At 48.1% G+C, this 15,917-nt stretch overlaps 1 protein-coding gene across 7 annotated transcripts in view; it reads left to right on the forward strand.

The window, feature by feature from the left end:
• LOC133349435 (forkhead box protein P1-like) overlaps positions 1–15,917 on the forward strand; it is a 267,516-nt gene that overhangs the window by 207,914 nt on the left and 43,685 nt on the right. For all 7 annotated transcript variants that reach the window (XM_061562858.1, XM_061562865.1, XM_061562859.1 and 4 more), the window contains 3 exons: positions 737–869; positions 6,777–7,074; positions 11,359–11,466. In XM_061562858.1, the coding sequence (XP_061418842.1) occupies positions 737–869; positions 6,777–7,074; positions 11,359–11,466 (539 nt within the window). The remainder of the gene's footprint in view (positions 1–736; positions 870–6,776; positions 7,075–11,358; positions 11,467–15,917) is intronic.

Here is a 15,917-nt window from a genome sequence, read left to right on the forward strand (position 1 = left end):
CAAGTTGAAAATTTGATGACCTGAGTTATTATTCACATAATAATAATAATTTGCTCCACTTTGCCCCTCCACTGCTAGATGAAGCCCTCCCATGCCGTGTTTGTCATGAGGGTCGTTTGGCCATGCTTGATTTCATAATCGGTATGGTCATTCGAGCTACGTGCCCTCCACCACCCGACAAAGCCAAAAAAGAAAGTTGCCACATGGGCAAAATTTTCCAATTTATGATGTTTTTCAGCAAACTGGTTACGTTGAAAAGCAAGCAAATTGTTGACGATTTACATGCAATGTGTAACAGTGTCGCGTCTATGATATTATAATTGTGGTCGTGAAAGCCTACGTATGAGATTGGCCTTACTTCACCAAGCTGGTTACTTCTGCGGTTTGATGAAGGGAGGGTGGGGGGGGCCCAAGACCGGCAGCGGATAAAACTCGCCACCGATGTTGGCTGTGTCAGGGGATTCCGAACTCGGGTCATCGGGTTCATAGCATGGATGCGCTATCCACTGCACCCACCACTCCACCTCACAGTATGCATTTCTGTATTTTTTTTTAACACAGAGGGTAGCCATTTTGTACTATAATTGGCCCGTAAAAAAAGAACCCAGCACTCTGCTCTTCACATTTCTGTCAATGCAATCCTTATTCCAACGTGTTTATTAAGGAGGTGCTGATGTGGCAGCTGTAAATACCGAAGCGGAAATCTAATTCCCCCGCGGGATTTCTGACTCCGCAGCATCTGGGCGCACACCAGCTGGCGTTCCAGCAGCAGCTCTTGCAAGCTCAACAGCAGCACCACCTGATTAACCTACAGCGCCAAGGACTGGGGCTGTCATTGCCAGGGCAAGGCTTGTCTACATTAGCCCAGGGTGAGTCTCCTTTTATCTACACCAGCTATATATATGTGTGTGTGTGTGTGTTCATGTGGAGGTGTGTGTGGATCCTCCTCAGATATTTGATGATATTTGTGGTAGTTTTTCCCAAAGTTAGTTAATGTCAATTTTAAGGAGCAAGGAACCACCCCCCCCCCCGCCTCCCACCGTCCTATAACATCGTTTTACCTGCGATGGTGCAGTGGTTGGCACGCTGCACTTTCAATTCAGAGGTTGCCGGTGCGATCTCCCGGTGCGGCAGTTGAGGCCGTGTTGCAAAGCTCCCCAATTGGTCCTCGCCTCGGTGCAGCCAGCAAGTCTCCAAGCAGCACAGCACAGCGAGTCAGCCCGCAGGTTGCGTGTGGTGGGTATAAAGCGTGGGCATGCTTTCACTTCTTCCGAAACGCCTGGCCGGCGCGGGAGAGTGGGCCGCATATCCACTTACAGGGGCTCTCCAGATCTGCTCCGTTGAAGTGCAGGCCCTGCCACCAGCAAGCAGTTGCCAGACTGGGCCACTACGTGTACCTATAACATTGTTATCTTCACCGGTGCAAAGAATTAGCGTGAAGTGCGTATTAACAACTTAATTCAAAGTAATAACAAGGTTTGATCTATACTATTACTGAGATGAGAGAAAGACCACCGCAGCCTTGTTTTCTGAATCTGGCGACGTCAAGATCTTCATTTCCTCTCGGTTCTTAAATGAAAAAAGAATAACCCCACCCCGTTATTATTTTTAATTCACCCACTTTTATTGTTTCATTGTATAAGTTCACCGAAGCAGTGAATTCATAACTTCTGGTATGCCTTCGCTTTTTGTCTAGAATTAATATTATTATTACTTAACAAAGAACAGGTTAGCGAGCGAAAGAAAAGTAAAACCAAGGAGGCTAAGCGAAAGGAAATGTGCGTGTTTAAACAAAAAAAAACCTCACTACTGTAACATTAACATCTCTTTCAGGTCAAGCATACATCCCATCGTAAATACTCTTTTTTTCGTGGCACCGAGGTTTTCAAAACATTTTGTTCCTCCTGCTCCCAGCGATGCTCGATCCTGCCTCTCCGCCTTTGCTTGTGGAAACTCTTTCCGCGGCCAACGTACGCAATGTGTCATTGCACAGCTGCGTTAACAGCCCCGGTGCTAAAAAAAAAAGTCAAAAAACCTCTCCTTGTTGAGTAAATCTCGCAACCCGGCGGATGGATGAAACGTAGACGTGAAAATAATCACAATGTTTTCGACGTGCCGTGTTCATTTTGTGTGCGTGATTTTTACGTTGATGTTAAACGTCTCAACTTGATGTTGTCGGTTGTTGTTGCGGTATCGCTTCGGGCGTTTTTTAAGGTTTTGTTGCGTAATGAATGGGAAAATGTCTTTTTAAAAAAATACCTTGCATTGACGCTTTTGTTTATGTTAGAAATTCCAGTCTTTTTTTTTAAAACCGTTGCAACGTTGAAATGTTTTTCACGCACTGTCACGGTCTTATGCTTACCCTGTCTTCCTGCGCTCTAAAGAACGCCTTTAGCTTCCAACATTGAGCATACGTACGTCTCTTTCGGTTAGCGCATTAGGCCATGTTTGTTAATGATGGTGATAAGCTTGTTTTTCTTTTTTGCTCGCAGACGCAATCGTTCTGTGTACGCAAGCACAAGCCTGTCCTGCCACGTGCATCACAGGCCACGGTGACGATGCATCTCAGCGCCGTGTGCTTGTAGTTGTGACCATAGACAGATGCCACGAACAGCAAAGCCCCCCACTGCTCATGTCAGGCCTGAAATTGAATTTTACCTCTCAACTTCTGCCAGTTCATTTTTAATCCAGGAAAGAGCCTCGCTGAGTCTCGTGACCCTATTTCGGGAGGGTCCTGTTTGACATCTATCCGTTTTGTCTGTTTGTGCTCTCAGAAAAATGTCGGGTTCAGAGGTTTACTTGAAGTTTTTTTTTTAATCTGTAAACTTTCATCCAAGAGGCTTTTCTTTGGAGGGCTTTTTTACTTAGCTGGAAACAATGGTTATAATGATGCCTCGTTTGACAGGATTGTTGGCTGATTGGGGCCTCCTTATTCGTCTTTAATTTACTGTTTTACAAATCTGGAGACCCCTTATTAAAAAAAAGACTGCGGATTTTTTGTTGTTGGTATGAAGTCATGAGGGTTGCTCTGCAATTGTAGAAATGTTAAGCCTCCAAATCGGGCAATACCTCCGTTCATTCCACCGACGGGTGGCACACTGTGTACAACATTGCTCTGCAGGGACAAATATCCCCCATCGAGAGTCCTCTTTAGGCTGTCGGGGAAAGTGCGGCGTCTTCAGCGTGCAAGGCGGCCGTGTGGCCACGACCATTGCCTGGCTGCCTTTGCAGTCTTTCCGGTGTTGGCGTTTACGCACTGCGCCAGGCACTCGCTTAGGGTTGATTCCACCCAGGGGAGGTGTGAGCACCGGTTCAGACATTTGTCACCGATGTTGGCCACGAGCGGGCAATTGCATTTTGGGCTGCTGGTTTCGTGGCACAGTGGAATAACCGCTAAGCAACCGTTCCCCCATACACAAACAAAGACATACATACGCTCCGTACCAACAAACTCTCTGTATACCCAAACGTAACATCCAAACTCATTACGTTCCAAAAAAAATGTTTTGTTCTAAATAATTGGCCACAGTTATTAGCACGGTTGCTGTGTGAAACCAGCAGCTTCTCAAATTCTCGACCTCGGCTGACACCAGCGGCAAGCGATATCTCCGCCGGTTCTGAGCACCCACCCCTTGATCGACTCAAACTGATAAGCGTGGTGAAACTTGGCAATCACTGCCTCCGCATGCAAACACAAACATGGGTATGCCTTCATGCAGCGGTATATCGGCAAAGGGCTGTAAATGGTTCACTTTGTAAACAATTATGAAAATGCCCAAGTGTGCAAGACACGAAGTTTACAGTGCCTGTGGCTCTCTCCCAGTCGTTCTTTATTAGTTTATTATCGTTAATTATTTGGTATTTATTTACGTTACACGTGACTTTGTCTAATGATGTATCGCTGCAGAACCTGCTGATAGTATACTGCACGGGCATCCACGCACAAAGACAAAGATTCCCCTGTATAGCCTTAACATACTGTTGGGGCAAGTGCTGTTTGCGAGCACCTATGAAGGCCGGCACGGCGCACGTCACACCAGGGGTTGGGCGGCCAGCACCTTTGTCTCCCCAGTGGCGGACCAGGTAGGAATTTGAGGTTGAGTCGACCTCAGGGAGGCCCAGGACCTGTTCAGATAATCGTCACTGGTGTTAGCCGTGAGCGGGAATCGAACCCAGGTCGCCAGGTTCATAGCGCAGTGCGATAACCGCTACACCACCGCACGCACACACACACGCACACACACACACGCACACACATAAGCGGTTGCCTTCAGGGCCAAGTGGCCGCATGCGGAGACACGCGCGAGGGTGAAGCGCGGGTGAAGCAAAGAGGAAGCAAGGGGGGGAAAGCGCTGGGAAGTGCGAGCACGTGCCCCCCCCCCCACCCTCCACGTGCGAGCGTGTTTACGCATACGAGCGCGCGCACCTTCGCCGGTCGGCGGGGCACGCGCCGCTGTCCGGCGCCGTTGTTTGTCACAGCGCCGTCATGTGTGGGGGTGGCGGTGAAGGCCTCGTCGGCTCTGTTTGCCCGCGGCGGTGGCAGAGCGGGCACCCCTGGCCATCAGTGTTGTTGGCAGCGTTGTGGCGTTTTATCTTTATTATTTCCTTTTTCCTCTTTTTTCCCCCTCCTCTCTCGCACACACTCTCTCCGCTCCCGTCCCTCCCTTGATCAAATATTAATCAAACGCGGCCCGGCTGGTGCAGCACCTTTCCTAAGCCATTAGCGGCTGGGGCTCCGCTGTAAACTCGTGGCGCTGTGCTGTAATTAGCGGCTGGCCGTGGTGCTGTCAAGCGCCCGGCCAATTTGTTTGGAGACATTTCACCTTCAGACGTCGGGAGGCGTTTTGCTAATGGCCAAGAGGGCCAGCGCGGGGCCACGCAACTCCTGCACACGAGCTCCACACTTCATTAGGGGCTGTAACAGCTGCGGCATCCTCCCCCTGCCCCCCGCTCTGCCCCCCCCCCCTGTGCAGCCAAAACTCCCACCACCGCCCTCGCCAAACCCCATCGCTAATGGGCGTCCCTATCCGGGGGATGTGGAGGTGCTACGCTCTTGGGCAGTTTAATAAAGGCCAGAATAAATATCATCCCGCTTTGTCCGTAAACAGTTCAGTGCGTGGCATTTAACAAACAGGGTAATGCTGCTATTCCGCGTTGAACATACAAGCCGAATGGGTGTTTTATTTGTTTTATTTTTATTTCTCTCTCTCTCTCTCTCGTAAATTGCATGTGTTGAATTTAATCCGAGGGCATGTTTAGTGATCACGCGTTTAGTTGTAGTCTCCCATTATAATTGTGGCGTGATATTGTTTTGAGTATAAATTGAAACAGATTGCTTTTGGGTATTTTTTTATGATATATATATCAAAGTTTGCTTCTTTAATTACGGCGAGCTTCTGGAGATGCACTGCTTTATTTGTGCAAGTCCTCCACTCATTCCCAAGTGCCCATCTCGTGTAATTTGTAAATATACCCAACGTTCCACCGCTCAGTCAGAATGGAATGCATCTAGTGTTGTTAATCACTTTCCAAACGTGATGTTAAAACGCACAAAAATTATTCCTTCAACAGTTAAAACATACCGTTAATCCCCAATGGCAAGAGGATATCACCATTCTTGGGCACATTCTGTACATACATGGCTTCGCGACGACCACCAACTGAAAAGAGCCACAAATGGAGATGTCATCTCTAAATGCATATCATGCTGGCATTCTTTGTTTAAATGTTACCGTTTGTTTCTGGACTGCCCGCACTTGAGAAAGTGCGTGAGTTAGATTTTAGAACTCCGTTAACTGGCATTGCCTTTAAACCGTTGGTAGCAGCATGACCTCTGGGGTGCAAATCACGAGCTGTGATCCATAATAGAGGTTTTTGGGTTAGATCGTGTCAATATAAACCTGTCGTTAAACCCGCCACCACCCGGCGCAACCAATTAGTAAGGTTTGTCACGTAAACAAAACATTCCAATTCGTTACTAGTTCAGCACAACGGGGTGTTGCAGAGTAAACCCACAACATTTACAATTCGAGTTTGACGTTTCACCAGTAATTAGCATCATCAGGTGACAGCCATATATGTGGAAAAATCCACCTGTTTTGGTCTTAAATGGAGGGATACATGTGATGTCGTCAATTGTCAGCCAATCAGGTCCAAATGCCAGAGGCCTGCGGGATGAGGGGGGGGGGGGTTAATGTATCCATCTACATTACAATGGATATCCGTGACCTGGCTTTGAGTTTTAGTCATCGTCTGAGGTACCACCAAGGGTCCCCCGTTGCAGAGTGGTTGGGAACAGCGCAGCGAAGGGAAAGTGCGCTCCACTTCTTCGCTGAAAACGGCTCGACTCGCCGTCACGTCCACCTGCGGATAACAACCGCCTTTTTACGGAGTTGCTTGGTCATTTCGCTGGAATGGGTTGATGGCCGATGGGCAAGACTGGTGATGGAATGGCAGACAAAGGGGTGAGCTCGTTCAAGAGCACGAATTTCGTGGAGATGGAGCGGTGAGATCTGTTCGTTTTGCAAGGAGTAAAGACGGATGCCGGCAGCACTCCGAGAGGAATGGCGATGGCACGGGGAGGCATTCATTCAGCAGTTGATAGGCAATGGCTGATGAAGATGAAGAACTTCTGCAGACGGGCACACTCCAGTTTCCTAGAGACCCCGTCTGCAACACGCATCACAATGGAGGTTACACCCCCCCCACTCGCACTCGTGCCTGAATAAATAAACAAATGGATCAACAATGCTGTCCCCTTGACGTGGCACGAACAGGCTTGAGCTCGACGGAGCGCCAGCAGCTGTGGAAGGACGTGAGCTGCTCCGGCGGCACCGGAGGGGCGCCCGGGCCCGGCGGGGTCGGCGCCAGCACCAGCGGGGGCGCCTGCGCTCCTGGCGGCCGGGCCGGGTGCTCGGACGACTCGCTGGCCGTGGTGACGTCCACCAAGAACGGCGGCGGGCTCGACCTCTCGTCGCCGTTGTCGTCGTCGTCCTCGTCGGCCAAGCCGTCGCCACCGCTGGGGCAGCCGCCGCCGCTCGCCAACGGGCAGCGCCACACGCCGCGCCGGGATAGGTGACTAAACCGTGCTCAGATATTCTTTTCTTGGGACCAGGTGAGGCCCCGCCGAGCTACGTAGCTGTTTTTCGGAAGCGACCTGGGCTATCACAAACGATTGCTCAACGGAGTGGCTTATCATCGCGTGGACATTTATTGCAGACAAATACTCTGAAGCGCGTGATGTTGATTCTAAATGTGGAGGGGAAAATAACGGCGGACCCGGAGAAAAATCCCCGCGGCCACGGGAAGAGAGAAAGAGAGAGAGAACATGCACACTCCAAATATACAGGCGTCAGGGTTGGGATCGAACCCAGGACTTCCTGTATAGCAGACGAGGTAGTTAACATCTTGCCATCATGACGCTCGGGCGTGCGGGGACACTGCTATGTCGAGATGCCCTCGATGTTACGTGACGATGTTAATGTCACTACTGAAAAATATATTATTACCGCGACAGTGCGAAGACCATATAAATGCAACTGCCAAATTCATGCAACTCGCATATTTCAATACACACTGCAGGATTAAGACAACACAACCATACAACTGCTAAAACAATGCATTTAGCTTATCAATACCACCACCATAACAATTATGGAAGTAGGGTCACGTAACTCCCCCACCAATGGCAGTGCCGCCTGCTGCATAAGCCATATTTGTTTAAATACCTATCAGAAAATGTTGGGCAGCGATGGGATTCAAACGAGTCATTGCCAGCAAATTGACCGAATAGTGAGGCTGCTAACTGCTAAGCTATCAACATGGAACTATTTTAGTAAAAAAAATAAGCAGCATTACTAATCTTTAATATAATAACACTTACATGTCGTGATAATTAAATAATGGCACAGGTATAAATTGCCATGATGTTGCGAGGTTGCGAGTGTATTTCTTTAAATTTTAATAAAGGATGAAAAAATTGCAAGAATTTAAACGATAATAATAATGCATAAAAAAATGATATTGTGCATCTGCGCGGAAGCAGACACCGCCGGGGAAAGGTGGCAGGCAGCCTGTCTAATTTCAAATAGAGATGAGCTCCCAGAGAAAAGATAATGTTTTTCAGTTTTGACAGCAAATGACAGAAAATGACTTTAGTCATCAGGAGGAACATTTAGCGCATTTGTTTGCCTGTGCACCATCGGCTCGGAGATAACAAGCGGAATAAGGATTCCTCCACGTCCACGGGTACTCTCCGCCTTCCCCCCCCCCCCGGCTCCCTCCCCCCCGCTCTCCTCCGCCCGCATTTGTGGCATGCGCCTTTATAAGCCTGGGACAGCGTCCTTTCTTTGGCTGTTTGAAGCTAAACCCAAAAAATGCTGCCATCACATTTGAACGTCGGTTGACAGTGGCTTCCATTGAGGGGTGACGGGGCAAGGGAAATGGCACGCATTAAAAACGCTGGGCCCCTTTACAGAGGGCCGGGCGGCGATATTGCTCTTTTGTGTAAACGACCCTTTCATATTCAGCCACTCGGTTCACGGGGAAATTAAATGGAGGGTTCTCACTCTTTCCAGTAAACGCGAGCTTGAAGACAGCGGCCACGCGTTGCTCCGTGTCCGTTTCCGGGGCCGTGGGCTTGAAGGCTTATCAAGGAAAATGCTAATTTGGAACGTGCCACCAGCTGTTTATTTCGCCAATTTCTCTTGGAGATTCTGCTTAAAAAAATATATACAGTCTACAAATACGTTAGGCGCAGGGATGGATCACAACGGCGCGGGAACCGGAGGTAATGATTTCGGCACGAAGCAGGGCTTCATCCAGCAGTGACGCCAACGCACGATAGATTACACGAGAAGGCGGTCTATTAATTTTGAGAATGACACAGACTGCTTTTAAATCAGGGACACACCTGATGTTAGGCTTATTTAGAAGCCTCATTGTCGTGTGCTAATCACATAACTTTATACGATTATCTCAAATTCCACGCAGGATATGCCTGTTGAGAGCACATTCCAGTTAAATGTGTTTTTTTTTTGCAATTCATAATCAGGCCGCATGTCATCACTTGGCAAGGCCGTGCTTCTGCAGAATTCTAAACTCTTCGTGCAAATTCCAAACCGCTGTTTCATTCGGCTCGTTCCTAAATAACACAGCGGAATTCGATTACGATCACCGCATGAATTCAGCCGCAATAGATTGTTTTGCGAGTACGTGATTATGAAAATAATAATTGGTTTATGTAGTACAATAAATGCATCACTAACTTGTATTAATTGCTGATTATGGCGTAAATAAAAGCCAGCGAAAATAGGAAAACACGCGATACTATAGCATCTCATTAGGATGGGTATTAAACAATGTGTATTTGCATATAGATTGCAACAATGTTCACATGACACGAATAGGAAAAATAATGCACCCTATTAAGACAAGCAACGCATGTTTATAAATATGTGGAAATTATTGCTGATAGATTACATGTGGATAATAGGAAGAATTCCATTGAGTAGTGTGTCAAGCGTGCACATATGCATCTCGACGGCGGATGGAGCCGTGGTGAATTGGTTAATGCACTGCGCAATGGACCCGTCGACCTGAGTTCGATTCCATGCCGTGGCTAGCATCAGCGGTGAATGTCTGACCTGATGCTGGGCCTCCAATTAGTTTGACTCGGCCTTAAATGAGTACCTGGTACTCGGCGCTCGAAACATCAGAACTGAGGAGATTGAAGGCAGCCCGACGTGGTTTCTGGCCGCACAACCCTCTGGTGGGCCGTGACATTCTTAATAGGTGCTCTCTAACAACACTTGTCCCAACAACCTGTGTAGGCTATACGGGGGAACTTTGTCTTTGGAGGTGTAAGTGGGGGGGGGGGGGAGACTGGTGGCGTAGTTGTTAGTGCACTGCACTATATATATCTGGTGACCAGAGTTCAATTTCTGGCAATGCATAATGGTGGCTATCGGTATCTGAACTCTGACACGAACCTCGAGTGGTTGACTCAGCGGAAGATAAGGGAAACGTAGTGTGATGTGTTAGCATGACGTGGATATGTGGGCCTCATGGTGGCCCACCCGCTTGCCTCGTACGCCGTACTCGCACACAGCTTGACCCAACATTTCACAACACGGAATGGGAATCTTTATCTGCATATGGATTGCACTGGTAGTATGGAAGAGAGAAACATGCATGTTTACGTGTAATAAGTGCTTTTCTTACCGGTCAACATGATGCCTCTAAATTGTGTTTATTATCTGATCTGTGTTCCTCTTTATGTCAATGAAACACACTGCCCACTGAGATCAGATCCTCCGAGTCAATCTCCACCTTCAAATCTCAATTAAAAACTCATCTGTTCAAAAAATGGGTCTTACAATCCGGCTTGAATTCCCTCCTCCACTCTACCACCTCGTATATTCCAGCCCTCAAATGCTCTCTATTATTAATCAGCGAGATTCCAAGCACGCGCATATTGATTGCTCGGAAAAGTACTAGTGGGGCTTGGCTCGCGCATGTCGCTCGACAGGACGATGGCCGATGATTGAGACTGGCGATTGAATGGCAGCCGAAGGGGTGGACATGCCCCGCGGACATCAGCGCATGTGCAGGAGCTGATCCGATGTGACGTTGCAAAACCGTGAGGGATAATATTAATTAATTAATTAATCTCTCCCCTACTTCAGTTTTTTGTTGCTGTGGTTGTCCCACCTGATGACGATTGCTTGTGTTGCGATCGAAACGTCGTGATCTATTATTTTTCTACCTACATGACTTTACCGAAAGAACCAAAGAGTATTAATAATAATGTTTTATTTATAGAGTACCTTTCATCGAAAACAAAGTAGGCACTCGACGTAACAATAACTCATGAAACTAAGAAACCAAGAAACAGCAAAACGACGTGGGGTGGCTTTCATCGAGCGGTGGATAGATCACGGTTGATGATGATGATGATGATGTCGATGGCGATGTGTTAAATACACGTGTTAGAGAATGCGCAGGCGAACACGCGTGCGACTGTAAAACACTGAAAGTTCGTGTGAAGCGATGCCTCGCGGGCGATCGTAATGACTCGGCGCCGCGTAACTCGTGGTGCCACCGAGGTCATTTCGAAGTCGGCGAGTGGAATAATTTGAAACGTTAAACAACGTAGTCCGAGGCGTGGATCGGGTCGCTCCTCCACGGCGGTGAGACCTAGGGGGGCGGGGAGGGGTGCGGAGGGGGGGTCACCATGTCGCCAGCGATACGTTATCATCCGCGTCGCGTGGATGCGTGGTTTCTAACCTACACATGTAAAACTCTCAACGCACACCCTAACCCCCCTGACCTCACCCCTCTGTGTTTTGTGTCCTCCAGCTGCTCGCAGGAAGAGGTGGTCAATGGCACCCACCCGCTGTTCGGTCACGGCGTGTGCAAGTGGCCGGGCTGCGAGGCTCTCTGTGAAGACTACGGCCAGTTCCTCAAGTGAGTCCCGCTTCGTATGTACGTGCGTGCGTATGTATGTTGAACTTCTTTCGCGCACCGCACAGTCAACCGTGCCAATCGGTTTTGAGTGCACGGCGGTCGTTCATGTTAGGTTTGTCGCGGGCAAGCCCACGCGCCGATTCATAAAAAATTGGTTGCTACGCTCATGTACATGCGTCAAATTGTGTGTGTGTTTGCTAGTGTAGCGGTTGGCCTTAATAGGTGCTCGCTAACAGCACTTGCCCCAACAGTCTGTTAAGGCTGCACGGGGGGTCTTTATTTGAGACAGAGAATGGATTGCAGTTCATGGAAATTGTCCGGGAATCTTATTGCTCATGGTACCTTTAGGCTCGTGGAGAAAGAAAACTGTACGAAATAAAATGGAAAAACGGAATGCAATGAAAACGATACTTAACAAAGAGATAAGACGAAAAAAAACGGATAGTTTCTCGGGAATGAATGTTCCCAAATCTTGATAATTCATGAAATTGCTGGGATGAATGGAGGTGCAAATAATTTCAAGTTTATTTAACAATTCTTGGACAAGAGAAGAAACTGGTTACCACCAAGAACAGACATGAACAACTGGTGGCAAAGCTTGTAAGTGCTGCCAGTGTATTTATTTACATTGTCAACACGAGCAAATTCGATGATAACCTCCGTCCATGACCAAAACAGCAATTTTAGCTTATCTTGTACCAAATTGAACGTAACAATTACAAATCCCACGATTATCTCAATGAAAACAAATCGAGGATGGTTTTGCGGCCCTAATTTCGCGACCACTCGAGTACCCATGATGCGTGCGTCCTGTGGTTTGCGATTCAATTGCGATATTGCGATCGAGCAGTCACTCCACTTAACCCCAACCCCCCCGCGCCCACAGCCCCTTTGGAGATATTCGTAAAATGTTTTCACGATCCACGCAGATGGTCGACCTCGTAACCGTGTGTGGAACGACACAACGGGTTACGGTTTCAAACTGCGTTTCTGTTGGGGGCCCGGTCCTGTTAACCGATCGATTGTGTATTTCCCACGTGGTTTTCAGAGCCCTTCAATTTGCGGCGAAGATTTCGGGCACTATTGAGAGGCCTGGTGTGGATTATATATTTATTTTCCATCAGTCAAAATGGATTTTTAATTACTTCCTCGTTGAGTACACTGCCAGTGCCCTGGTGTGGTGGCGTCACTTGCAGTGTGTTGCGATGTTGTTTTTTGTGAAGTAGGTTTTCTCTTTTCTTACCATTCGTGCAGCCTGCAGCAGCAACCGCGAGCCTCCCCTTCCCCAGATCACAGTTCCATGTTCTTCTTGTGCCCACCAATAAAAATCAACACAAGTCCCAACAATTGGAGGCATAACACTGCTGACAATTTGGCACAGCGCTGGCTCTGCACACTGTCATTTGAACAGCGGTGGTTTGAGTTTCGTGCCTTTAACGGATGCTTCAGGAACTGCTTTAAAGATTAAGGATAACATATTTGACACCTTTTTGTTAAAGTGTGGCCAAAAAAAAAATGTGACTTCATAAGTAGAATGAGATCTACAGAACGGAATGACCAATATACATATATATGTATGAAATAGCACAGGGCTCTGCGGTACATTTTTTGAGGCTGCAAAGTGGTGGGGATTGGGAGTTGAGAGCAGTGCAATGTGAAGATGCGAGCACAGGGGAAGTAAATGTATCATTTTTCCGCTTTGTGTGGGGTTACCAAGTGTCAGCTCGCTGGTTGATGCCTGTTTAATACATAGGCTTCCGCGACCAATATTACCCATAATAGAGGTTTTTTTTGGGTTAGATCGCGTAAATATGAATGTGTCGTTAAACCCGCCAACCACCCGACACACAGCCAATTAGTGAGGGTTGTCACGTAAACAAAAGGTGACTAGTTCAGCACACCCACAATATTTACAATTAGGTTTACTCTCCAACACACCGGTGTGCTGAGCTCGTCACGAATTGCCACGTTTTGTTTACGTAACAAACCTTACTAATCGGCTGTGTCGGGTGGTGGCGGGTTTAACGAACATTTATGTTTACGTGATCTAACCCCAAAAAAAACTCTCGTGGTTGATACCTGATTTGTGGATGATCTATTTAAGCCCGAGACAATGCTAACCTTTGTAACAGCGATCAAGGGCCCGGCCACATTACGGAACATTCAAATATTCTACGATCACGTGGCAGCTGTTGGGAATGATACCAATAAACGCGTGCCTCTTTATGAGCCGTTTGGAAACAAGCACTAATAAGTAATGACCCGCGCTGCGGTCCAGAGCGTTTTGCGTCCTCTGATCTCTTAAAGGAGCGACGGCAAACCGACTTGTCCGTAGCAGATTGATTTCTGCAGGATAGATGCAAGCTGTGAGACAAAGACCATGTTTAGGGCATGACAAAGTGGCTTAGGATCAATATCCGTGACACTGCTTACTGATAAACCGAACATAAAGAATTGAGTCGCGAGGAGGGAAAACCGCCCTCGCCCGGTGCGATTGTCACTTAGCCGTCCGCGGAAGGCGGCTAACAAAACGCCTGACGGTTGTGATGTGTTGCGCCGTCGCAATAAACCGGCGCTCATAAAACAGGCCGGCTTATAAAGTGTGATGTCTCGCGGGCCCGATGTTTGTCCGCTGCTGGCATTTTGCATGATTTATGTAGAGCCAAAGAAGCGTGGATTCCGCGGGAAGGTCCTGCGTTGCATGTGTGTTGCGCGAGGCCTGCCTGCCTGTGTGCGCGAGTGAGTGAGTGAGTGAAGAACACAAGCGTTGCCACCATCGCGCGCACGCGCTCACCAGATCGCTCAGCCGTCACTACTCTCCTCGGGGCCCCCGCGCGGCGCGTGCGGAACACACTATCAATTAACTTGCTCATTCATTGGGGGGGGGGGGGGGGTGATTGGGGGGCTTTGTTTTGCACAGGTAGATTGTACCGCGTAATGAAATCACGAGCATAAGCTCATAAAGGTGAAACGACAGTGAGCATAATTAGATTTTGATTAAACTCCTATTATCATGCCTGTGGCAGGACATCAATTTGTTTGTCAACACGTTTAAAGCCATCACTTTTAATGGGGTAGTAGTCATGGTGTGTGTGTGTGTGTGGAGGCTGAATCAAAATGAATAAGCAGCATTTCAATTTCACTGTTATTTTGGCCCATAAATTAAACTTTGCTGCTTTTAATTTTTCTCGACCGTTTTTGCTGTTGCTGCTGCCTCAGAAGGGGGCCCCGACAGCAAGCCCGGCGACAAGAAGCCGCCGCAGTAAATAGGCGCATTATTGTCGAGGTGTGACGGCGGGAAAAGTGTTCGGGCACCGATAGCTGGGGGGGGGGGAGTCAGTGAATACACCCGCGAATGTTTTCGCTCGCCGCCCGGCCTTCCGAGGGAAACAATGCGGGTAATAGTATTTCCGCGCGGCGTCTTGACAAAGCCCTTCCTGGTCAGCCCGGACACCCCCCCCCCCCTCGCTCGTAATTTACGACTTTTTAATATATTAAATGCATTAGCAGGCTCGTAATGAAGCCGTGCCTGAAATGAAAGGGATATTTGAAACCTCGTTCCACCGCGAGTCTGATTAAATGATTAATGAGGAGCGCGGTCGCATTTGCATTATCGAGAAGTAATTCGGGTGAAGGGAGATAAAAATCAGCCAGTGTTCGGCAAAAGGGTAGGCTTTTGCGCCATTTTATCACCCCTCGCGCAAGCATAAATCAGAAGATATACACACTGCTCCCGCCCCACAAGCCACCGCTCGCGCGCTGAGGCGCGCACGCGAGGCCCGTTGAAATATAAAACGGGGAAGAGTTATCACCGTCCCAGTATGAAATAATCGCGTGTAATTGCGATCATAATTCACGGATGGCGAGCAGCTGTCTGAACTTGCTGCAGGTAGCAAATGGTTGAAAACATGGGGGGGGGGCGGTGGGGGAGGGGGGCCGGGTGAGAATTTCTCTTTGTAGTGGCCTCAGCCATTTTGTCACAAAAATTAGGCTGAGATGAAAGAAAGAAATGAGAACATGTTTTTTTCTCGAGAATATTTGATGCAAGGTCACTTAAAAAAAAACGCTGATTTTCTGATGTTGGCGTATACACTATAAATGCGGAATGCGTTATGGAGCATTTTGTGCCAAAATGTTTTTATGGATTTCATTTTTTTTGGTCCCTAACAGCGTCGTTTCGCAGTGTGTTTATTTGGAGCAGGTTTTAATGAATTAAAAAAGGCATCGACAAGTGGAAAATTGTGGCAAGGAACAAGGTGTTGCTATCGATCGGAAAGCGCTGTTTGCGCGAAGCTGTTTGTGAGGCGGGAGGCATGGATCTTGGCGTAGAGCTGACATTAAGCAAAGCCCACCTTACGAATTATTTCATTATCGGACAAATACGCACCTGCGAGGGCTGAAAAAAAAAACCCTCTCTCTCTCGGGCGATCTCGCACGGTCCTTTACCGCGC

Source organism: Lethenteron reissneri, chromosome 30, assembly GCF_015708825.2.
Source record: "Lethenteron reissneri isolate LAM-NWPU_2019-01 chromosome 30, ASM1570882v1, whole genome shotgun sequence".
Taxonomy (NCBI): Eukaryota; Metazoa; Chordata; class Hyperoartia; order Petromyzontiformes; family Petromyzontidae; genus Lethenteron; species Lethenteron reissneri.